At 42.0% G+C, this 25,635-nt stretch overlaps 1 protein-coding gene and 1 pseudogene across 1 annotated transcript in view; both read left to right on the top strand.

Annotated features, from left to right (window-relative positions):
• LOC111963794 (calcium/calmodulin-dependent protein kinase type II subunit beta-like) overlaps positions 1-8,828 on the top strand; it is a 57,271-nt gene extending 48,443 nt beyond the window's left edge. Inside the window, 7 exon segments of the mRNA XM_070443529.1 lie at positions 4,775-4,834; positions 5,646-5,684; positions 6,292-6,337; positions 7,285-7,360; positions 7,756-7,850; positions 8,062-8,301; positions 8,408-8,828. Of these exon segments, the coding sequence (XP_070299630.1) occupies positions 4,775-4,834; positions 5,646-5,684; positions 6,292-6,337; positions 7,285-7,360; positions 7,756-7,850; positions 8,062-8,297 (552 nt within the window). The 3' untranslated portion in view covers positions 8,298-8,301; positions 8,408-8,828.
• A 4,319-nt stretch (positions 8,829-13,147) lies between these two features.
• LOC111963793 (2-oxoglutarate dehydrogenase complex component E1-like) overlaps positions 13,148-25,635 on the top strand; it is a 62,990-nt pseudogene continuing 50,502 nt past the window's right edge.

Here is a 25,635-nt window from a genome sequence, read left to right as displayed (position 1 = left end):
CATATTTATGGAAAGTGCATTTTAATTGCATTAGCCTATCGTTATCTCCATTTTATCAAAATGACATGATCCAGGTGCGCCAATTAATTTTTCTCAGTCTTCAAAGGACATACATTCTCATTATTCCACACACAGYTTCTTAGATCTTAGTCAGAATTTTACAGAGGCTTTTTTTAATATCTTGTGTCGTTTTGATTTTAAGTGTCATTTTATATGTAAATATATGCAAAATATCCATCCGTCATACGTGAATAGGGTTTTTAAAATAATTTTTTATTTATTTATTTATTTAACCTTTATTTAACCAGGAAGGGCTCATTGAGATTTAAAATCTATTTTTCAAGAGCGTCCATGAAATAATCTGTAAAAGTCTGATCATTGAGTTTCTTATCACAATAAAACAAAACAAAACTTTCTGCCTTGAAGCAATGTGTTGAAAAACAGATTATTGTAAAATGCAAATTAGTGCATATTTGCCTCATTTGCATATAATTAAAACGTATATAATACAATAATATATTGTATTTATGTATACTTTCAACTGGTAAAGTTTCAGTCTGATGAGAGTAAAGGGAGAAAAATCCCTATTAGCCTGTGGTGCCTGGRCTTGAGCGTGGTTCAGATTCATTTAGATCTGTGGACCATACCTTTTGAATGGCTTGCTCAGAAAGTTTGTATATATTATAGAAATCAGTCCTTTCTCGGGCCCAGATTATTTATAAATCCCATAATTGGATGGTTRGGTAGTTGGGTTTCATAAGGGACTCCATAGGCCAGCATAGCTGACTTAAATTGTAAATAGAAAAAGGATTTGCCTCGTAATGTGTATGTCTTTCAAATTTTGGAATATTCTCAAACTATTACTGTCCATGATATCCGCAAGGGTACGGATTCCACATTTGGACCATTGGGGGGGATGCAAAAGGCCACCCTCAAGATCGCAAGGCATTATTTTGAAATATTGGAGTACGGGCATGCTATTTTGATTCCCAGTTAAGTAGTTTTTTAATTTTACGCCAAATAGAAATTGTGTGAACATAAGCTGTTCTATAGAATAGAGTTTTAGATGGGTGAAAAATTACAATCGATGGAGTTTCGTCAGCCTTAAGGACAGATTCTGCTGGCATTGGTACACTAACACAACATAGGATGAACACACAGATTACACACACTAAACAGTATCCCAGCCACATATTTCACCTGTGACCTTTGATCTGAGGGCAGAGCTGTCAGGTGTATAACCTATCCTCAACCTCTAATCTCCATCTTTCTCCCTCCATCTTTCCATCTTTCTCTACCCTCTCTCTCTCTCTCTCTCTGTCTCTTGCTCTCTCTGTCTCTCTCTGTCTCTGTCTCTCTCTCTCTCTCTCTCTCTCTCTCTCTCTCTGGGTGGCAGGGTGCAAATCTCAGATTATTTCTCTCTCATGATTAATCTGTCGTCGTGTAATCTTTCTCTGTACAACCATCTGCACTCCCTCCTTCCCCCTCTCTTACTCTCTGTTCCTCTCTCACCGAAATCACAGCAGCACTCTGCAAACTACACTAGAGCTACAGCGCCTAGTGAGAGTACATGCACCCCCTTGTACAGTTGTCACATTTTGCTGCCTTAAAATGTCATTTGAAAAAGTGTAACATTTAATGTTCAACACAACCTGCTCCACATTTTCAAAGAGAAAGTATAGAAATGTTTCTAAATTAAAGGTCCAGTGCAGTCAAAAAAAAACGTGATGTCACCAGGCAGTCCAAAAAACGTCATCCCGCTCCATCCCAACAAGCTGAAATTTCAGGCAGTCTTTTTTCCAAACAGCTCTTACAATAAAAGGGGATTTTCAGAATTTTTACATTTTCATAGTATTATTCCAACCTCATAGGTGCTGGAGTGTTGGTCAGGATCAACACAAATGTTAAAGGAACAAAGCCCAGGTCTTTTGAATACCTAATCCTGGGAGAGAGTTGTATTTTCCAGCGGGCCCATAATCACATTTTTATGCAAAAGGCTCACTAYAATGGCTMTCCAAGAGTGTTCCTGAGGGGTCCAGTGTCAGTGCTGGCTTAAATCTCCTTCAAAATCAGAGACAAGGTTTGAATATTGCTGTCCATCAATGACTCCCAACCCAATTGAGTTTGAGCAATTTTGACAGAAACAATGGATATACTGTATGCTGCCCTAAGAGTTGGTAGAATCTTATTCAAAATGATTTACAGCTGTAATTGCTGCCAAAGGTGCTTAACTCTAGGGTCTGAAGACCTATGCAATCAAGACATCTTAGGTTGTTTTTTTTAGAAAATGTTCTATAGTTTTCCTTCACTTTAAAAATGTGGAGCTGCTTGTGGCGATCAATAGGAGACAAATGCAAATGTAATACATTGTTAGATTTKATTTTAAGGCAGCAAAATGTGACAACTGCAAGGGGTGTGTAGACTTTCACTAGGCACTGTACTTGGGTTCAGAACACAAGCACACACACACACACACTAGTGTATCTCCCTATGAGCAACGGGCAGTTGTGATCTAATCTGTGCAGCCCAGTGGTTACATACTGTAACTAACAGGAATGGACCAGGACCACTTACTCTACCTCTTTCCCTCTCTCTGTCTGAATCACCCATTCATCTATCCTCTCCACCCCTCTCTCTCTCTCTCCATCAACCCCCGCCACCACCACCTCAAGGATGAAATGGCTTCTCCTACGCTGGGTTGGGTGTGTTTGAGTGTGCATGTGTGTGTGTGTGTGTGTGTGTTCTGTCGGATGAGAATGCTACTCTTGCTGTGTGTCTGAACTTTGGGAACCAGGAAGACAGACATAGAAGCTACAATATCATCCGCTGCACCACTGGCGTCGCTTAGCAATCATCTCAATACACACACACACACACACACACGTTTTTTCTCTCATATTGTTGCTATGGGGCAGTATTCTGCATCCACTAGCTATGTATCCATTCCGTTTATATCCACCATATAGGAGCGTAATCGGTGTCTGGTCTCTTACATTTCAATGATTTATGTGTTTGATTATTTTATTGTTTCTATATTGTTCTAGGATCATTTGTGTAACTGTAAATCATTCCTTTTTTACATACAATCCACACTCATCCTCAGCATTCTTCATACCCCTTATGGTGTTCATGTCCGTCTCACTCTCTCCTCCATCTCATCACTTCATCCAGAGATGGAAATCCAGCCCCAAAATGCACATCTTGGTGAGGATATCATTGTAGCCCTCTTCCCCCCTCTTCCTCCATTTTCTTCTCTCTTTCTCTCCACCCCTTTTCCTCTCCCTCCTCCCCTGTTTCTTTCCTCTTCTTCTCTCTCTCCATCCTCTTTTCCTCCTCATCTCTCTTCTTCCCCTCCTCTTCTCCTGTCTGCCTTCTCTATCACATGTTCAATTGTCTCTTACTCATCCTCTTTTCGTGAGTCACTTGTCAGTGATTGCTCATTCAGACAGTCCACCTGAGAGTGTGTGAGAGAGACAGACAGACAGATGTGCTATGTTGCATTGTTACGGGTTGTGACATGACAAAGTATTATCCGACTTGGTATGATGGGCTAGCCATTCTCCCAAACACAATCAGTTATTGTGTGTGTGTGTGTGTGTGTGTGTGTGTGTGTGTGTTTCCTCTCTCTTTTCTAGTCTCTGAAGTGTCTGTGTTCTGGTTTATGTTGTTGGTCTTGGTCAAATATGCCAGGTTCCAGGTTCCACTGAAACTTCTGATATGCTTTGATATGATTGATGGAATTGGAGTGCTTCTCGCTACATCTCACACATGCTCGTTGGGTAGGTGGTACAGCGGAAGGAGAGTGGTGGGTATGGGTAGGGTCGCAGATGAAGAGACCTAATCCAATTCAGCTCTAAACCATTTGACCTGCTGAGCTTCCAGTTGATCAGACTTGTGTTCTATGAGCTGTAGGTTGTCTATCGACCTCGGCTCAATCACTTCTAACCCAGCCCACACACACTTACCACACCCTTCGATAGCCTCAATCACTTCTAATCCCACCCACACACACTAACCATGCCCACGACAGGCTGGCTGCACACTAACCAGAACCTCTGATAGGTTGGCTGCACACCCACTGACTCACAGTATTGATCCTGCCCAGTATGTCAGTCCAGTGCGATTGAATGAGTCCGTTTCCTGATAGATATAGACCACAGCCATATTAGCCTCAGCGGGGTCGTAATATGCCACTAAAGGAAGCGGTTCAATTCCCTATTCCTTTCATCTATCTCTCCATCTACACTTCTCTCTATATATCTGTCAATTAAAGGTAAGTCATGACATAGCACAAGTGGGGGGGTGGTCTTGACGAGAATAAAAATAAATAAATAAACTGTTGTAGGATGTTCTGCACTGTTCAACCAATCCAGTAAATGTGGAGGAGGAGTTGAGATGGAATGTCGCCTTGTTAACGTCCAAAAAACAGAAGTCACGTCACAGGCTCTCTCTTCCATTTCCCCTGAAAACCGGAACATCCGGTTGTTTKCGACCCCGCTGAGGCTAATATGGCTGTGGTCTATACTATCAGGAAARGGACTCATTCAATCYCAATGGACTGATATACTGGGCAGGATCAATACTGTGAGTCAGTGGGTGTGCAGCCAACCTATCAGAGGGTGGTCCGGGGGTGGCAGCTTAACCACTAGACCAGCCTCCGGCACATATGCCTTTTATCTAACCTCACCCACATCCTTACACCCACACCTCTCACTTTCCCTGTCTGTTGTGCCATAATTTAACCCATTGTTTTTTTTTTGGTCCACTGCTGCAGCCTAACAGCACGAGAAACAGCACAGTCACCAGCCCCAAAGGAACCCCCTCTGCTGCACTGGTACACTCCTCCTTTATGTATCACTCTATCTCCCTCTGTCTCTATTCAACTTTATTCTCTATTTGTCTCTGTCAAGTCTCAATTTCCTCTGTGTTTTTCGGTTGGTCTGTATCTGTTTTTCTCACTGTCTGTCTGTGTCTGTTTATCTTTCTCTCTCCATGTCGATCGATCTGTCTTTGTCTCTGCATCTGTCTCTCTTTCTGTCTTTGTCTTTGCCTGTCTTAACCCCTCATCGCCTACCTGTCAGTATTGGTTCTGTGTGCGTGTGATTATTTGCATGTGTGTTTTTTGTGTGTGCGACTATGTTTTACATGTCATGCTCAGTCAGGTTGTAATGGCATTCAGGTGCCATCATCGAGTAGCTACAATGACTAACTGGTTGAAGCGCAGTCACCAGTCATTGCCCTGTGACTTTTGGTCTATTTGTGGGTGATGGCGTTGTTGTGTGTCACTCAGGTGAAGATATGGGTGCTGGTTGGCTTTGGGTTTTGATTTGGGTTCATTTTAGGTTCTTGCCAGTGTGAGAGTGCATGGCTATGTGAGACTAGTTTTGGGATTTAGTTTTCTGAGAGGAATTCTTCATATTACCATTTCCTTCCATTAAGCCTTTGATAAGCCTTTCACAGGGGGAAAATCTCTCTTTCTTTTCCTTAAATTTAACCAGTCTTCTTCTCTCACTCTCTCCCTCCATATCTCTTTCTCTCTCCTTTCTCCGCTCCTACAACTCTGCTCTCGAGCATCCCTATTTCATCTCTTGTGTGTCATATCTTTCTCTCTGTTTGTTTCCCCCTCCCCCTCTATCTCTCTATAGGAGCCTCAGACCACTGTTATCCATGTGGATAGGAACAAGGTACATCCTCCTTCCATCCCGCCTTTTTCTCTACGCCTTTCAGTCCTCTCATCTTTGTCTTCTCTTGCTTTGTCCTTGGCAAGCTGGTGTGTTTGAGTATTATAGCGCATGCATGCGCACGCGTGTGTGAGAGTGTCCGTGCGTGCGTGTCTATCATGACTCCTGGTTGGAGAGTGTTGTGTGGGTTGTAGGTCTGGTCTTTGTGTTTTTTTTAGGTCTGGTGATCCTGCATTCCGCAGTCAGACAGGCCTGGGAACAGCTGCTTTGTATAATCACATTGACACAAAACTACCCACACTACATTATGTGGAGATATATTGTCCACTATCGCCACCTTGTGGAAGTAAATGGAACTGGGCTCTGTGTGCCATGTCTTGCAACATTTGGTGGTTTAGACTGGTATAGATCACTGCATGTATGGACAGCACACTGGATGTGTGTCATATTTAAGGTGGAAAGCAGACGAATGACCTGTTGTGTGTGTTGTGGGTGTGTGTGTGTGTGTGGTGTGTGTGTGTGTGTGTGTGTGTGTGTGTGTGTGTGTGTGTGTGTGTGTGTGTGTGTCTGCATTGATATGTGTCATTGACAGGTCTCTCTGTGTCTACAGGACTCATCTGACAGCAACACCACCATTGAGGACGAGGATGTGAAACGTGAGTCTGACACACACACACACACACACACAGAAAAGAGGGAGAGTAAAAAGGGAGGAGAGGGGAAGGAGAGAGGAAGGAATGGAGAAAGAGAGAGGAAGGAAGGGCATTTTAGGATGTCCAGCAGCTAAGTATACAGTAAGCTCTCCTGCTGGGCTGCTGAAAGAGAGAAAGAGCAAGGGATAGGGGGAGGGATAAAGGGATAGAGGGAGATGGACCTTCCCTGGTAAGTCTTATCTATGTACAGGAATAGCATGATGAGCTCAACGTGCCACACAGGCAATGAGAGAGGGTAAGAGGGAAGGAGAAAGGGACAGAGCGAAAGAGGAGTAGGAGAGGAGTGAGGGAAAAGAAAGACAGAAGGAGGGATTACGAGGAAAGGGAGAGAAAGAGAAGAAGAAAAGAGAAGAGAAAGCGACAAAAAAGAGAGGAAGAGAGTTAAAGAAAGAAAGGAGTTCTCCATTGAGGATGAAAGACTTTTCCAGGGAAGGTTCTAGTGACTGTAGCCCAGTGGACTATATCTGGTCAAGTCTTTCTATTGGAGAGGTCTTCATTCTGCATGGCCCTGCATATACCTCTATGGAAACCTGAGTGGCAGGACTGTACATTATGGGTGAGTGTGTATACCATGCTAGGAAAGGGTGTGTGAGTGTACTTATGCGAGGCTCAGAGGATGAGAGAGGGCGATGAGAGGGCAATAAAAAGAGAGCGAGATGAATGAGAGGATTTGCCAACATGAATAGCAAGCAGTCTGCTGAGTAACTCTGCTATGACAACATAGTTACACAATGCAGTGTGTGTTTGTGAGTGTGTGACTATGTTTTGTATGTGTGAATGTACAGTATGTGTGTGAGCTTCTGCTGTGTGTTCGAGAATGTAACAATGTGTTGCTCAACCGTTTTACTGTGCCGTACCTGTGGTCACTATGTTATTGGTTCCCTCTGCAGTGCGAAAACAGGAGATCATCAAGATCACTGAGCAGCTGATTGAAGCTGTCAACAATGGAGACTTTGAGGCCTACGCGTGAGTACACTACAACTCGCAGCCTGAACCTTACCATAACACTACAACTCACAGCCTGCGACCTGAACCTCACCATAACACTACACATCTGAGCCTGCACCTGGCCCCAACACTGCAACTCCCAGACTGCACCTCACCCTAATAATGTCTGCTATATTATTGTGCGTAATAAGGTAATTTTCCCAGAGATCAGTGCATTTTAGCTAAGGCAAAATGGTGCCCTATTACTCCTAGCCTGCGCCTCACTATAACAATTCAACTCCCATTCTGCACCTCACCATCGCCCTACAACTAGAGGTTCTAAACTGAAATTGCTTGGCTGCCATTGTAGCCTGAGCTGTTGCGTTGAGCTGATTTGTTGTGAGCGGATGTGTTGTATTGTGTGTTTTCAACAGGAAGATCTGTGACCCATGCCTGACGTCATTTGAGCCAGAGGCCCTGGGGAACCTAGTGGAGGGCATGGACTTTCACCGGTTCTACTTCGACAACCGTAAGACAAGTATTACACGACCACTACACAACTACTACACAACCATTACACAACCACTACACAACGATTACACAACCATAATAAGACAACAAGTGTAGACAACCGTAAGACAACCATTACACAACCACAAACAGGTACCACAAACAAACCTTTCTCGCCCCCCCAACCACACAACTATTATACAAACTTAAACATCTATTTCTCCCTCTAGTTCTCTCTAAGAACAGTAAGCCCATCCACACCACCATCCTCAACCCTCACGTCCACCTGATTGGTGAAGACGCCGCCTGCATCGCCTACATCCGGCTCACGCAATTTGTCGATGGCACGGGCCGCCCACGCTCCAGCCAATCAGAGGAGACGAGGGTGTGGCATCGCCGGGAGAGCAAGTGGCAGAACGTTCACTTCCACTGCTCTGGAGCACCGGCCGCACCGCTGCAGCAGTAAACCGGTACACATAAACACACACACACGCACAAAACCACGTACACGCTCATTCTCTTACTCTCTTACTCACTCACTCACTGTATACGTGTGTGTGTGCTTTTGTCTCCCAGGAGGAGTAAGAGAGAGGGGAAAGGGAGAAAGAGAGTTGTAGAGAGAGAGGAGAGGAGGATGGAGAGCGATACCTGCCCCCCCCACCATTGCAGCGCTCCCTACTGGCCAGTGCATGCTACTGCAGCGCAACAACACACAACCTCAACCCTTCCTGGACGGACACACACACACAAGCTGCAGCATTTGACCGCTACTGCAACCATATCAATCCATTAGAAATGTTTTCAGACTCGAACCAACAGTCCTGTATTCAAGCTCTCCTCTCCCTCTCTCCCTCTGCTATAGACCCACCCCTGGCACACATACATATAGGATCTACAGTTTAAATCAAGTGTATTACTGTATTATTATTTATATTATTACTATTACTACTATTGTTGTTATTATTATTATTACTATTATTGCTGCAAGTAAGTTGTTGTTATTGTTATATTGAAACTTTATAATATCTTTAATGGTCCAGTTGAAACTCTTTAAAGTGGTTTGTCCCTGGTTTGTTCTTAAAGGCAAGCATGACTTCTCCAGTGTTATTCCCAGTGACTATTGTTGAGTTGTTCTCCTCCAGTGAAATCACATTTTTACTTAACACATACCAAAATTAGCTACTCAAAATGGTGTTGAGTTACAATTTGCGGGCTTGCATTTTTTTCATGCTTATTTTCATGATGCAAGTACGAAGAACGGACATTTTCCGTAGCTAATGGCATTTTTGCATTGCGTACTTGTGTAAAGTTGAAGTTAGATTTAAGGCTGCTTCCCAGCTGGCGTATGAACTGGCCACACGTTGCACAACAAACCCACTGGATGAGTGTAGTCGTGTGTTTCTCCTGCTGTTTTTGCTTGTCTTTTATTTCCGAAATATGGAAACAGGCTACCCTCTAATGAACTGTATGCTCCCGCACCCCCACCCCACCCCTTTGGCGTGAGAAGACGAGGGAAGGCGATGCAGCATGTATCTTTCTATATTGTTGTTATACTTGATTCTCTGTGTGTTGAGCAGTGCAAATAATCACTGACTATACCTTCCGTTTTAAATGATTACACACCATACTACAGTGTCATTGTGGTGACTACACTGCATTATTTGCATGGATTTGAAACACGACGATAAATTTGGTGTTATTGTTAATTGTGTGGATTTTTTTTACTGAACGCTGGTGATCTATGAACTCCTATGTCTATTTTCTGAACTTTGTAAAGTGCATCAAAGTATTTTTGTCTGGAGAGCATACCGTCATGCTGATGAGGATCATGATGAGGATGGATAATGATGACAAATGTGTAATGATGATGCTGATAAACATGCTTTTGTACAGGCTCTATTGCTGAGGCAGAGTGGGTTGGTCACTAACAGTGTTTCATATGGTTATTGGTTTGATTTTATTGTGAACAGATTTGGTACCTATATCCAGGGGCATCATTTATAACATGTTAGTACGCACAGATTTGATCATAAATTGTCCATATGGCAAAATCCACATCAACGATGTGATGACAATATGCAATTTACATAGATTTTGCATTAAGTTTTGTGATTTATAAATGAAAAGTGCTTTTTTTGTGAACAACTATTTATGGGTGTTGACATTTAATCATATTTTAAGAAATGATTATACAATTGTGTGATGGCAGAAATGTAATATAGCAACTAAGAACTTTTATAAATGAAGCCCCTGGTCCAGTGGACCCACATGGTGTGCACCGCAGGCTTTTGTTCCAGCCCATCACTAACACACCTGATTCACCTAATCAAGGGCTTGATTGTGAGTTGATGAGTTGAATCGGGTGCATCAGTGCTGGGCTGGAACAACAAACTGCACATCGTGTGGTTCAGTAGAGTGTACCAGTATGTAGTGTCCCTCCCTCCCTGTTGACTTGCCTTGCTGTCTGGCGATGCACTTAATCCTAGGACCCCCTAGGGGGAGCCACCATATACACTGAAGCACCTTTATCTAAAAGGTTTAGAAATTGGGTTAAACATTTGGGCTTGTCCTAAGACTTGCTCTGGCATACACACACTTTAAGGCTCCAGTCACACACAGGGCCATGCACTTTGTGTTTTTCCAGTAGTCCCTCACCTGTGTAGTCTCAGTAATAGGATCAGAGCTAATCAGGCCAGCTAACACCTTCAGGTTAAGGTCACTCAGAGAGATGGCATTACCTCACACGGTCATTGATGAAACGAGAACTGTTTGTGTGCGTGTGTGCGTGTATATTCGTCCTATCCCGCTCTAGTTACATAAAACCAACCGCTCCAGTATTAGTAGAGTCCTGTTAGTCCTAACCTTCATTTTAAGTCCTCTGTAGAGAGTCAACTATGGGCTTGCCATCAGACTCACATCATCCACTTTCACAAGATGAGTTTGTAAATGTGAATCCAATATTTCTCTTCTTGGTTCTTCTTCATTGACGATGAATTCTGTTCTTCCAATGAGCATTCCTCTATAACAATGATGTGTGTTGAGGTGTTATACAATATGTTACCAATAAAGAGAACTCTTGTCAATGCTAAGATCAGCTGTGTCTAGATCTCTTCCTGACACCAGGGGAAACACACACATCTGCTAAATCATATTGGGAGCAGAATAAGCACTATTGGCTGAAACCTTGTGTGTGTGTTTTTTTTTTACACTTCCTCTTCCAATTATAATGTGGGGAGGTCAAAATAATGGAAAAATATCTACCAAATCTATTAATTTTAAAATGTTGTTTACTTATCCTTGCCATTATCGTACCTGATGATAATGTTTTTGCTAACGTACGATCTGGGTCACCGGTTTGCCTGGGAAAAGGTTGAATACCCCTAAACAGGTAATTGATCAGATCAACGAATGGAACAGTGAATGCCGACAGAGTTTAGTGTGGAACCTGTCCATGCCCAGTTTATAACCAATAAAAGACCATTCAACTCCTTATTATTCCATATTAAAAGCTACACGTGTACACACCTATTTTATGACTTTGTTACAATATCATTATTAAAGGCTACATCGCACATTGTTTTGTAACACAAGGTTACACTTACTGCTGTTAAAGGTCAAATGCAGCCATTTTTATCTCAATATCAAATCCTTTCTGGATAACAATTAAGTACCTTACTTTGTTTGTTTTCAATTATAGTTGTCAAAAAGAAACAACAACAGCTTGTTAGCAAAGAGCAATTTCTCAAACAATAATTTAGCTAGGACTGTCTATGAGTGGTCTGAGTTGGGAGGGGAAAACTGAAAACTGGATGTTATTGGCAGAGTTTGGAACTTTCTTTTTTTATTGGTCTATTAACTAATTTACCACCTGGTGATGTCGCCAGGCAGGCCAAAACACCATCCCACCAAATTTCACAGTATTATTCCAACCTTATATTGTGGAAATATATACAAAACACAGGAAATCATGTTTTTGACTGTTCTGGGCCTTTAGATTATGCATCTATGGCAGAAAATCGTATGTTTTTCTGCCCAAATATACCCTCCCACAGGGCAAAAACTCTGAAATTACGTTGAATCAAAGTGGAAAACTGATTGGATTTGCAAAAAGTCCTCAACGTAAGAGAATTTCGCATTTCCCCCCAATGTCTATCTGCAGGCTGCTAGCTAGCTAGGGGACACCGGTAGATAGTATCCTTCGCCCCCGCCTACCAAGCACTGCCTTCCGGCAGTTCTGTTAATGCTACGGCGAGGAAAGTAGCTAGCTAGCTAGGACAGGTACACCACAGGTACACCAACAGTTAGCAATATGTTTCACCGGATGTAGAAATCTGAAGCATRCGGTTGGCGTTCCACGATGATAGGAAGCCCAGGGGCCGGCAGTGGGAGAAGATGGAGCTAGATGGATTTTGGCCGAAATTCTATAAATTTTCTCATCGATGAAACATTTGATCTCGATACAGTTCTCTGTTCCTAAAACTAGAATATTAAAACATTAAAGCATGCTTTTGCGGCACAGTCGATAGCGCGCCGGACCTTGGGCTAAAAGGTCGAGAATGAACAGAGTGGACTACGTTTTGTAGACTTTACCCTTTATCACAGTTTACAAAAATTGCGTTGTTTATCGGTGCAAGAGCGAATTGTTGCAAACGTGCGCTTCATAAAGTAGGCGTTCCCTAATGGGAATATGCAAATACATGCTAGAACGTTCCAATAGAATCTCGCAAGCTCGTGCTTGGCTCTGCCCACCTRCTTGCTTGTTCTGCCCACTATGATTAATTTGCTCCAATTGGAAACGACAGGCTGTGCTCTGTCTTGGGTTATTTAAAAAATATATTTGTGTACAGTGTCCTTCACCCCTGCCTGCCAAGCACTGCTTTCCCGCAGTTCTGTTACCGTTACGGCGAGGAAGTAGCTAGCTAGTGTAGCCAATCCACCACCACATAGTGATTACCCTCACCGTAACGTTAAAATAACGCTGGCAAAACAGTGCTAGGCAGGCGGGGGCGAAGGACACTGTGTGCCGGTGTACTAACTAGCTTGCAGCATCAATGAGAGTGGGCGCGGCAGGTAGTAAGTGACGCGGTCATGTAGCAAACGTGGTCTGCAGATAGGCCCTGTTTTAATGATTTCACGTTGAATTCGTGTTGACAACTCAACCAACATGTAATCTAAACTAGACGTTGAACTGTCCAATAATAAGTAGATCACATGTACCTTATCTCTTACATAAAGACAGCAGAAAATGTGTGCACATCGCTCCTCTCCTACAAGGATGACGTAACAGTGTGACGCATATCAGCACTTGAGTCGGACAGTGCGATCAGAAAGCCTGCCAGCCAGTTGACAGAAGAGACATACGGCGAGAACAGTCTCAGAAGGCGTCTAGCAAGCAAGTTAAAAGCTAGTAGCCTACGAAAAGCCTCGAAGTCGCGCAAAGTAAGTACAGTAGGCGCTTTGTAAAATTATTATTGCGTTATTTGAGTAAAACGCGCCAGTCATAGCTTTTTAGACCGTGTCTATAGGTTGTCGAACTCGTGGGTATTGCAGTTTTCTTATTTGTCTAAATATATACATTTACCGGGTCCTTTATTTATATATATATATTGTATTTATTGTATATATATATATACAAATCTAAAAGCATGAATTATATGTTTACCAGCCAAGTATAGGCTACCAGTAGCTGACACACATGATGCGCGCACAAAGCGCAATGCAAGGTCACGTGTTGGGTAGCGGTGCGTGGGTAAAATCACTGGGGAAGCCAAGCCAGCAAAAAAGCCATATTTCAACCAATGTGATAATTGCGTTGCTTGCTCTATAACCCATTCGTTCATATGCCACAGTGATATACAATTGGCAGACACAACAAAAAAAACAACAGTCACACAGTGGTGGAATAAATTCAACCACACATATGTTTGTTTCATCCCAAAACCGGAGAACAACATCTGTCTGGTGAAGTCCACAAAGCAAATATTGCATGTAACAAACAGTTACATAACTACCTATTCCAGCACAATTTCAACTTAAACATTAAAACATTATTCAATCAACAAGGATATACACTTAGTCTAATATAGTTCAAACAAACTTAAATGTGTGTGCTCAAGTAAATCAATGTTGCTAAATAACATGTGGCTGTCTATGGTATGGATTTCTGTGTGTGTGTGTGCTCAAGTTAAAAAAAACATGGACCTACCCTACTTGTAGACTAGAAGCCAATGCCATCCTCCTCACAACATGAAAGACTGTCATACAGTAGGCCTAGTACACGCTTTTAGTTTTTWAAAATATTTTCAACTTGTGTGTTGATTTACAGTGCAGTGGTCCAAACAGAAGTGTATATATATACACACACACACAAACTAGCTAGCTTTTTTTATTTGAATTGTATTTATTTAACTAGGTAAGTCAGTTAAGAACAAATTCTTATTTACAATGATGGCCTACCCCGGACCAAACCCTCCCCTAACCTGGATGACGCTGGGCCAACTGTGCGCCGCCTTATGGGACTTCCGATCACGGCCGGTTGTGATACAGCCCGGATCGAACCCGGGTCTGTAGTGACGCCTCTAGCACTGTGATGCAGTGCCTTAGACCGCCGCGCTACTCTGTCCCCTTTTAGCTAGTTGAAAAGCGAAGCACATGTGTGTTAAGTACGGAAAATGTGGGCAAGACATACTGCATCTGGTGGACATCGGGCATAAAAGCCGATTTATGGTCATTCCGGGTTCTGTATTGGCCATACAGCATTTATTGCAATGCAGCCTCTGCAGAAGTCAGGGCATTCATACTTCTTGCAGAGCAGCGCTGTTGTGAAGGAAGTTGTCAAGGAAGTGAGTTTGTGTTTATACAGGACAGACCGCCCCCACCTACAGTCAACCAATCATGTCAATGCGGAACTATACGAAGCCCTCTGCATTGATTCAAAATTTGGGAGGTGTACCGAGCTTGATTTGGCCTGCAATTGTGTCACACCCTCCGTACGGATTCTCTGGACCTCATTGCTGGATCAAGCGTACTGTAAATCGGCTTTAACTTCCTCACATGGGCAACAATGAACCAGCTAAGTTAGCTAGCTAGTTAACGTGAGCCTACTAGGTAACATCTAGGCTACATATTGAACTTCAATTGTCTCACACCGTTATAATCATTGGCCTGTACGGAGAATTAAGTCAAAACCAGAAGTCCAAATCCCCATCTCCATCCATGGCTTAGGAAAGGGCCGAAGTTAGCTAGCTAGCTACTGCAGTACAACAACACAAGCAGAGCAGAAACAGACAAGTTGTTCTGACGTTTACATTTGCTTTTGATGTAATTTGATTGGTGTGAAGCCAAATCCAACCTGGCCTCCCTTGGGGGGTGGTTTTGCTGCGCCAGGACTACCCATAGTTGAGCTCAGCTCAATGCTGTTTGGCAAATTATTTTATAATTGTTTTATCAAAGGGACGCCAAACGCATGCTGGCATCAATCAAATGCTATGTCGGCAACATGTCATACACTTTGTCCAGACAGCATGAGATACATGCACTAAACATACTGAGACAGAGGGGCACTGTTTCCCTCACTCTGATGATTTCTCCGGTGAGATATAGATTCAGATAATTGAAGGGAAATTATGAGAACACAGAAAGATGAAAGATAAATAGTTTCATCATTTTAAATGTTTAATTGGTCAAATATGGGAAGCCTGGATTCCCTTGGCATCCATAACTACACGCCACTGCATGTGTTTTGACATGCTACTGACTGGCTCTACAGTCGTGGCCAAAAGTTTTGAGAATGACACGAATATTAATTTTCACACAAATTTTCGCACATGCTGGAAAAGGCATTGTTCGTCACCGAACTGTTCCTGGATGGTTGGGAGAAGTTGCTCTCGGAGGATGTGTTGGTACCATTCATTATTCATGGCTGTGTTCTTAGGCAAAATTGTGAGTGAGCCCACTCCCTTGGCTGAGAAGCAACACCACACATGAATGGTCTCAGGATGCTTTACTGTTGGCATGACACAGGACTGATGGTAGCGCTCACAAATCAAATCAAATCAAGTTTATTTTATATAGCCCTTCGTACATCAGCTAATATCTCGAAGTGCTGTGCAGAAACCCAGCCTAAAACCCCAAACAGCAAGCAATGCAGGTGTAGAAGCACGGTGGCTGGGAAAAACTCCCTCTCAAGGCCAAAACCTAGGAAGAAACCTAGAGAGGAACCAGGCTATGAGGGGTGGCCAGTCCTCTTCTGGCTGTGCCGGGTGGAGATTATAACAGAACATGGCCAAGATGTTCAAAATGTTCATAAATGACCAGCATGATCAAATAATAATCAGGAATAAATGTCAGTTGGCTTTTCATAGCCGATCATTAAGAGTTGAAAAAAGCAGGTCTGGGACAGGTAGCACGTCCGGTGGACATGTCAGGGTTCCATAACCGCAGGCAGAACAGTTGAAACTGGAACAGCAGCAAGGCCAGGTGGACTGGGGACAGCAAGGAGTCATCATGCCCGGTCGTCCTGACGCATGGTCCTAGGGCTCAGGTCCTCCGAGAGAGAGAAAGAAAGAGAGAAGGAGAGAATTAGAGAGAGCATACTTAAATTCACACAGGACACTGGATAAGACAGGAGAAGTACTCCAGATATAACCAACTGACCCTAGCCCCCCGACACGCGCACGTGTGTTTCAGTGTGTAGGTCTACGTGTGTGTATATACGTGGAGGAGTGTGTGTCTGTAAGTGTGAATGTGACTAAGGTCTTTTTTTAGCAGACTCTTATTAGCAGCCTGGTCTAAATACATAAATAATGATATATGATCCAGCCCATTTCATAAATGTGTTACATGTGCACACAGCAAAGGCTGGGTCAGTGGGAACTGGGAAGTATGCCTGTGTGTCTGTCTGATTATGTACTCTCTCTCTTTAACGATTTACAGGACTGGACCAACGAGTGAGAGAGAGTTAAAGAAAGAAGCAGTAGAGATAGGACACCCTGTACTCTGTGTGTACCGTACTCCTGGAAGAAGTTTCCTGTAGGCCCCAGATCCAGGATCAGCTGCCCCTCCTCCAATCTCAATCTTAATCTCAGGAGGGAAGCACACAACTGAATTAAAATCAGCATCTAGAGGATAACTTCCTCCTAATCCTGGCGTTCCCTGGAGACAGGTGTTTTTGATCTACTTCCAGGTTTAGCGAGAGGAGCCACTGCTGATAGGCTACCATGCACCGCTTAAGGACTACGGTTGTTAGGCTGCGGCCTATCACGGCCCCCCAGACAGRRAAGAGCCAATCACAAGCCAGGTTGGCAGCAGTGAGAGGGGCTTTGAGGACGTTTCAGCCAATAAGGAGTTACACTGCGTCTGTGTCGGCCGAGCCTTTTCTGAATGGGACTAGTTCTAATTATGTGGAAGAGATGTACTACGCGTGGCTGGAGAACCCTAGGAGTGTACACAAGGTAGGAGACTGTGTGTGTGTGTGTGTGCGTGTGCGCGCACGCATGGAGTTGCTTCCCAGGACTATGGCCTCTATGTTCAAAACGCAGTGGGACAAGAGTTACGCAAACACCACGATCAATAACCTTTGGTCAGGGCAAACACACATGAGCGCATACACACTAGTGATGCGCAGYTTGACTCATAACTCGCAATACCTGCGGTTATATCCGCGGGGCGAGCGGGTTTAGGGTCAAGAAGTATTGTGTGGATGAAGGGCTGGTGGGCGGTTTTGAATAAAGAGAAAACAATGCATTAAAAATCCATAAATATATAATTCTTGTGCAATTCATATCTATAGGCTACATTTAGGTTTTTCTTTCAAAAATAAAACTGACGTTGGTGCGTAAGCCTAAGCTTTAGGGCCCTAACTGTACGCACGCCAAATACACAGCAATTGCCAAATGCTTTTGGGAGCTTGGACAGAAAAAGTTCGYTCCACTGAGGCAAAAAAGACAATGCTGGAGTTTAATTCCATAAGAGAAAAGCTGCGAAATGGAGAGTTGAAAATAAAGAGAAGGGAAGGCCAGAACAGTTGCCTAATGTTTGGGAAAGATGTTTTGTGTGGTGATTGTTTTTTTTTTTTTACATTGGATAAAACTGGATAACTGGATAAAACTAGAAAATGGTATATCATACGCTACAGTTGAGGAACAATGGAAAAGTAATTCTGCTTTGATAAACTTGTAACTCCACTTTTGGAAAATGGCCCTTGAATTTTTAGTACACCTACTAGAGAGCACTTCTTTGTCTACACCCATTCGGCATCATTCACATCCTCTTTTTTTATATATATATATTTTATTTAACCTTTATTTAACTAGGCAAGTCAGTTAAGAACAAATTATTATTTACAATGACAGCCCACCCCGGCAAAACTCAGACGACGCTGGGCCAATTGTGCGCCGCCCTATGGGACTCCCAATCACGTCCAGATGTGATACAGTCTGGAATCGAACCAGGGACTGTGGTGACACCTCTTGCACTAAGATGCAGTGCCTTAGACCACTGCGCCACTCTGGAGCTCTTAAGCCTTAGTCCCACCCATCTGTTTAGTTATTCAAATTTGAGGCCATGTGAGTACAGAGTGAGTACGGTAGTGTGCTAAATAAATAATGACCATATCATATAGCTGACAACATCTTAACTTTAGCTAATTTGTATTTGTTATTACAGGAAAATAAACTCACAACAAGATCATTATTTGCAAGTTATTGGCGAGCTAATTACAGAAAATTGCTTATGGTTGTGAGTGTGACGAAATAAATGAAGGGCATTCTACCAGAACATTTTAGAACTTGGAAACTGTCACTTTGGCCTAACGTTATATTCTTTAGTGCAGGTCATGTTTTTCTTCACATTACCATGTCTGTTTATTTGTCACATGCACAGGATACAGAAGGTGTAAATGTTACGCCCCTGAAAAAGGGGAGAAATAATCACGAGAGTGATAGGTGTTGTTTACTCATTGAAACTTTTAGTGCAATTTTTACATAAGTAACACATTTTACAGAATAACAGATCTACAGGAAATAGATAGTTTTGTAGGGTACAAGGCTTATTCAAGTCACAACAGTATACACTGTACATCACTGAAACAAATACTATTTTCAATATAACTGTCAAGCACAAAGCTTTAACTCAGTAAACCATAACTCAATTTATCAACAGGCAATAAAGTGTTTGAAAAACCATTACACAGATAACACCGCAAAATATCTTATTAACAACGCACATGTTCATTCACAATCGACATACAATGGCAGCTACGTAGCAGTACCTAGCAGTACGAAGCTATTCTTCGCTGCAACCGAGCAGGGCTCATATTACTCTCTGCAAACTTAACTAACTTCCTCAATATGTTACTAAGACACACCTTAAACACTCTTGACATGTTAGTGAGTTATAACATTTTAATTACTATTTTTTTATCATCAATAACGTACCTGAAAAAGGGGAGAAATAATCACGAGAGTGATAGGTGTTGGTTTACTCATTGAAACTTCTAGTGCAATGAGAAAAAGACCGCGATTTCTCCGGGACCTTCAGTGGAGACCCAGAGCAATCGATCTCAGGCTCATAGATTAAGAGCATTTAGTAGATCACAGATTAACACTTTTACCCACGACAAAATAAAGTAATCAACATAACGTTTACACATTCCTCTCACAATTCATACCCTTTGTATGCTTGACGGATTTTAACACAATTATATAAATGTTATCAATCTATCAACTAATACTGAATGCATGATCTTCTTAACCTTAGATGTTTTAAGATCCTCACATACTATGAACTTACTAATACTTTTTAATGTATAACAGGCTATTAGTATTTCCTTTAAGAACTAGTGTATCTTTCATTTGCTGTACAACATGTATTTTTTAGTAAAGTTTATGATGAGTTCTTTGATTAGATTAGGTGAGTGTCAGAAATATATCCGGATAATTTTGTGCAGTTTGGCTACGTATTCACATTGTAAAACCACGATTTGTACCGCTAATAACTAGCAATGCAAATGGCTCTGAGATACAAATAGTATTACTACACAGATCATACATGTAACGTTAGCTAGCGAGTCAATCAGCTAGCTAGCTGACGTTAGCTAACAGTACAATGAGAGCAACTTTCTAACAAAATTAGAAACGTACAATATATGAAAATATAGCTAGCTAGACTTTCCTACCCATATACATGGATGAATTCTTCTCCCTCTCTTTCACAGATGCCATGGTTGCCCTTAGTTTGAAGATGTAATCCGGAGACAGGTGTTTTATATAACAGTCTTCTATGTGTTCTCTTTTTGACTCCCTCCGCATTATTTGCATTCAAATTCCAGAATCTCCTTAGCTATCATACTCTGCTTCCACCGGGCATTCCACTGATTTCAAAACTCGGTCCTCCAGAAAGTGGAGAGCATTAGAAACACTTATGCAGTTCTTTGTAATATCTTTCAAAATAGCCACGTTAGAAAAGATTACCTGGGGGNGCATTAGAAACACTTATGCAGTTCTTTGTAATATCTTTCAAAATAGCCACGTTAGAAAAGATTACCTGGGGGGATAAAATGGCGCCGTAGAGAAAACACAGCATTTCAGAGAGCTCATTAGCATAGCTAACACAATTGTGGATCTGGTGARTCAAAAGATGACTGATAACATTACTAAAGGGATCGATGTCACGATAGGAACGGTCTTGGAGGCAATAGCAGGCCATTCAGTCGAACTACAGAAGGTTGTCAAGCGTGTTGATGAGGCGGAAGGAAGAATTGCTACTGTGGAAACTCTTAACTACATCAATGGACACTAGGATAAAGGCACTTGAGACACAGGTGCGTGAAATGGCAGAGCACATTGATGACTTGGATAACCGAGGACGCAGATGCAATATCCGTGTGGTGGGACTCTCGGAAATTCTGAAGGGTCACGTTCAGTTAAATTCTTTGAGGAATGGATTCCTGGCTACCTACAAATGGATACTAAGGCTGGTCGTGTGAAGCTGGATAGAGCCCATCGCTCTCAAACATCAATACCCGGTCCCAACCAGCGCCCACGGCCAGTGGCTATAAAGTTCCACAACTTCACCGACAAGCAGCGCGTTATGGATGCGGCTAGACGCATCGGATCTGACGGTATTCAACGCCAAGGTTAAAGGGTCTCATTGTTCAATGAATACACACGAAGACGCAAGGTGTTTGAGGTGATTATGCAGACTTAAGAGTCTACATTGGAGATTTGAAATCCCCTGCATGTTAGCTAGCGGGGAAACCCCCTTTTGGAACTTGACATGTATATTTTTCTGTTGTAGTATAGTTCGGGTTCAGGGTTCATATAGTTTGGTTTGGCCCGGTGAGAATGGGGAGAGTTTAATCCATGGGGAAAGGTACCACCCTATCTTTACAGTAGGATTCAGTCTGCATATTGGTTAGTCAAAGTGCAATGGCAGGTAATAGACTGTGTTTATGTACATGGAACATTAGAGGGAGCCATAACCCAATTAAAATTTAAAAAAGTACAAATTAAATATTGATATTTCTCTGTTGCAAGAAACTCATTTGGATGATAAGGAGCATCTGAAATTGCAACAAGGGGGCTTTGGCCAAGTGTTTTTCTCATAATTTACATCCAGAAGTAGAGGTGTGGCAATTCTTATGAAAAAGAATCTACCACTTAAGCTGTTTAATTGTGTGAAAAATACATTTGCTTGTTTTGTTATAATTTAAGGTACTTCACAAGGGAAGGACATTTCCATGATGAATATTTACTGCCCACCCACCTGATTTCCTCAATAAGGTATTCCTAGACTTCTCAGAATTAAACTCAGACACTGCAGTTATTGGAGGAGATTTTAATTGTTTTTTGAACCCAGTTATTGACAAGTTTCCCAGCAGCATAGCTTCACCCTCTCCTCAAGCTAGGTCGCTTAAAGGTATTTGTGATGATCTGGGGTATGCTGATGTCTGGAGAACCTTTCATCCCTCCAACAGAGTTCACCTTTTACTCTGCACCTCATGGATGTCAGACTAGAATAGATTACTTTTTTATGCCCAGGATGTCTTTGCAGTCTGTTTTATCTTCCGATATAGGAAGCATAATCATATCTGATCATGCTGAGGTGATCCTGCACATAAAACTCAAAGGGGCACCCAATCCATCAAGACATTGTAGATTGAATACAACCATTCTTAAAGACCATACATTTACATCATATTTTATTACAGAGTTTAAAGCATTTTTTTCTATTGACTCTTAATCAACAGATAACGCCTCGCTCTTTTGAGAAATCTGTAAAGCGTACGCCAGGGTTCTGATTATGTCATACTCAGCCACTAAGAGGTGGAAAAACGTGAAAAGCAAAAAAACGTTAGAGGGTGAATTGGCAACTAAAGAGAAGATTACATAAAAATGTCCACTCCTGCCCTATTAAAGGAAATATCAGTCCTTAGTTCAACATTGGACTCTCTCCTAACACAGGATGCTGAAAAGAAAATGAGATTTGTCAGGCAAAAGCTTTATGAACATGGTGATAAACCTGGAAAATANCCCCCTTTTGGAACTTGACATGTATATTTTTCTGTTGTAGTATAGTTCGGGTTCAGGGTTRATATAGTTTGMTTTGGCCCGGTGAGAATGGGGAGAGTTTAATCCATGGGGAAAGGTACCACCCTATCTTTACAGTAGGATTCAGTCTGCATATTGGTTAGTCAAAGTGCAATGGCAGGTAARAGACTGTGTTTATGTACATGGAACATTAGAGGGAGCCATAACCCAATTAAAATTTAAAAAAGTACAAATTAAATATTGATATTTCTCTGTTGCAAGAAACTCATTTGGATGATAAGGAGCATCTGAAATTGCAACAAGGGGGCTTTGGCCAAGTGTTTTTCTCATAATTTACATCCAGAAGTAGAGGTGTGGCAATTCTTATGAAAAAGAATCTACCACTTAAGCTGTTTAATTGTGTGAAAAATACATTTGCTTGTTTTGTTATAATTTAAGGTACTTCACAAGGGAAGGACATTTCCATGATGAATATTTACTGCCCACCCACCTGATTTCCTCAATAAGGTATTCCTAGACTTCTCAGAATTAAACTCAGACACTGCAGTTATTGGAGGAGATTTTAATTGTTTTTTGAACCCAGTTATTGACAAGTTTCCCAGCAGCATAGCTTCACCCTCTCCTCAAGCTAGGTCGCTTAAAGGTATTTGTGATGATCTGGGGTATGCTGATGTCTGGAGAACCTTTCATCCCTCCAACAGAGTTCACCTTTTACTCTGCACCTCATGGATGTCAGACTAGAATAGATTACTTTTTTATGCCCAGGATGTCTTTGCAGTCTGTTTTATCTTCCGATATAGGAAGCATAATCATATCTGATCATGCTGAGGTGATCCTGCACATAAAACTCAAAGGGGCACCCAATCCATCAAGACATTGTAGATTGAATACAACCATTCTTAAAGACCATACATTTACATCATATTTTATTACAGAGTTTAAAGCATTTTTCTCTATTAACTCTCAATCAACAGATAACCCCTCGCTCCTTTGGGAAACCTGTAAAGCGTACGCCAGGGTTCTGATTATGTCATACTCAGCCACTAAGAGGTGGAAAAACGTGAAAAGCAAAAAAACGTTAGAGGGTGAATTGGCAACTAAAGAGAAGATTACATAAAAATGTCCACTCCTGCTCTATTAAAGAAAATATCAGTCCTTAGTTCAACATTGGACTCTCTCCTAACACAGGATGCTGAAAAGAAAATGAGATTTGTCAGGCAAAAGCTTTATGAACATGGCGATAAACCAGGAAAATATTTGGTGTACCTAGCTAAAAAGAGAGCAGACTCCCAGTCAATTGCTACTATTACTGATTCTGATGGCAACCATTTATATGAAAATAAATGGATAAATGAGCAATTTAAGACATTTTATGCAAATATTTATGCCTCAGAAGTGACAAATGATGGACCCAAACTAATGGAGGACCTATTTTCTAAGATTGAGCTCCCAARTATTTCCAAAGAACAGAGGTCTCTCCTTAATGCCCCTATTACCAAGGAAGAGATAATGTTTGCAATTGAGAAACGGCAAAATGGTAGGGTCCCAGAACCAGACAGGTTTTGTAGTGAGTTCTATAAGAATTCCACGGCCTYATCCTTGAGCCATTGCTTGATATGTTTAGCCACTCATTTTAAAATGACTGCATCCCTCAAACGCTGAGGGAAGCTAACATATCACTTATTCTCAAAAAGGGAAAATGCCCAGAGTCTTGTTCCTCATACAAACCTATTYCTCTTCTGAACGTGGATAGAAAATTGCTTTTTAAAATCCTACCCACATGACTAGAGGACTTAWTGCCACTAATTGTGAAATGGGACCAAACTGGCTTCATTAAGGACCGTAACTCATGTAATAATGTCAGGCGGCTTCTTAATGTTATTCAAGCCTACCAACGAAGTGCTGTGGATGGTCTTGTGCTCTCCCAAGATGCTGAAAAAGCATTTGACCGTGTGGAGTGGTCCTACCTATTCTTTGCTCTAACTAAATTTGGTCTAGGTGACAACTTTATAAAATCCTCAGTCTACTGTCCTTACTAATGGGCTAAGYTCAAAAAGCTACTCCACACACAGAGGTACCAGACAGGGATGTTCTTTGTCCCCTCACCCTATTTGCGCTCGCTATGGAGGCCATAAGAGTAACACCTGCTATACATGGTCTGCTCATTGGTGACATTCATCATAAAATGAGTTTGAATATCAAAACATCATCAGCATACAAACTGAAAATTTGCATGGAAAATCTTTCCKGTTTCTTTTTTGTTATTGCATTTTCTCACCTGTCCCTAAATGTCTTTGCTGCTCGAGAGAAGTAGATGAAAGAGAACTTGACCAATGTCAAATAYATTGAAGCATTCTATCGATGTGTGACATTTTCTGGTGAGCAAGGGTTTATTTAGTCTACTAGGGCAACAAGTAATGACAGAWGAGAAGCTGCATGTATAGTATCTAATTATAGACAAGTTGACTTAACAAATCCAGAGTGGCACAGCAGTCTAAGGTACTGCATCTCAGGGCTAGAGGCGTCARTATTCAGACCCTGGTTTGATTCCAGGCTGTATCACAACCGGCCGTGATTGGGAGTRCCATAGGYGGGCGCACAATTGGCCCAGTATCGTCCGGGTTAGGGTTTGGCCGGGGTAGACCGTCATTGTAAATAAGAATTTGTTCTTAACTGACTTGCCTAGTTTATTAAAAGGTTAAATAAAAAATCTAAATAACAAATAGCTTGTGAATAGGATGTCATTCCAGAACAGATTTGTTCCATGTTTTTTGTGAGGTTGTTATTTATTCTCAGTGTCAGGAGGCCAGAGAGATGTTAGAAGAGAAGGTTTCTGATTAGGAACATTAGTTCATGGCAGCGTGTTGTTAGAATGACGTAGCTGTCAAAAGACAATGGACTTCTTTTTGGGATTTGCGTGTATTGTTAGGTATTACTGCACTGTTGGAGCTAGGAACATAAGCACTACGCTACACCCGTGATAACATCTGCAAAAATGTGTACGCGGCCAATCACATTTGATTTAGAGGCTGATGGTCTGTGTGTGTGTGTATGCTGAGTTGCAATATTGTGTGGTCTATAGGGGCATACGCAGATGTGCATACGCATGCATGCACACACAAGCCCCCCCACACACACATACATACATTTGCATTGAAGTTTAGCAGTCGTTGTGGTTTCTCTGTGGTATTCCAGTGACAACTGCCTAATCTCTAAAGCCCGTAAGCTCATTAGACTTCTCCCAGGTTAGAAACA

This window comes from Salvelinus sp. IW2-2015, linkage group LG5 (genome assembly GCF_002910315.2).
Source record: "Salvelinus sp. IW2-2015 linkage group LG5, ASM291031v2, whole genome shotgun sequence".
Lineage (NCBI taxonomy): Eukaryota > Metazoa > Chordata > Actinopteri > Salmoniformes > Salmonidae > Salvelinus > Salvelinus sp. IW2-2015.
This window is presented reverse-complemented; position numbering and strand designations above follow the sequence as displayed.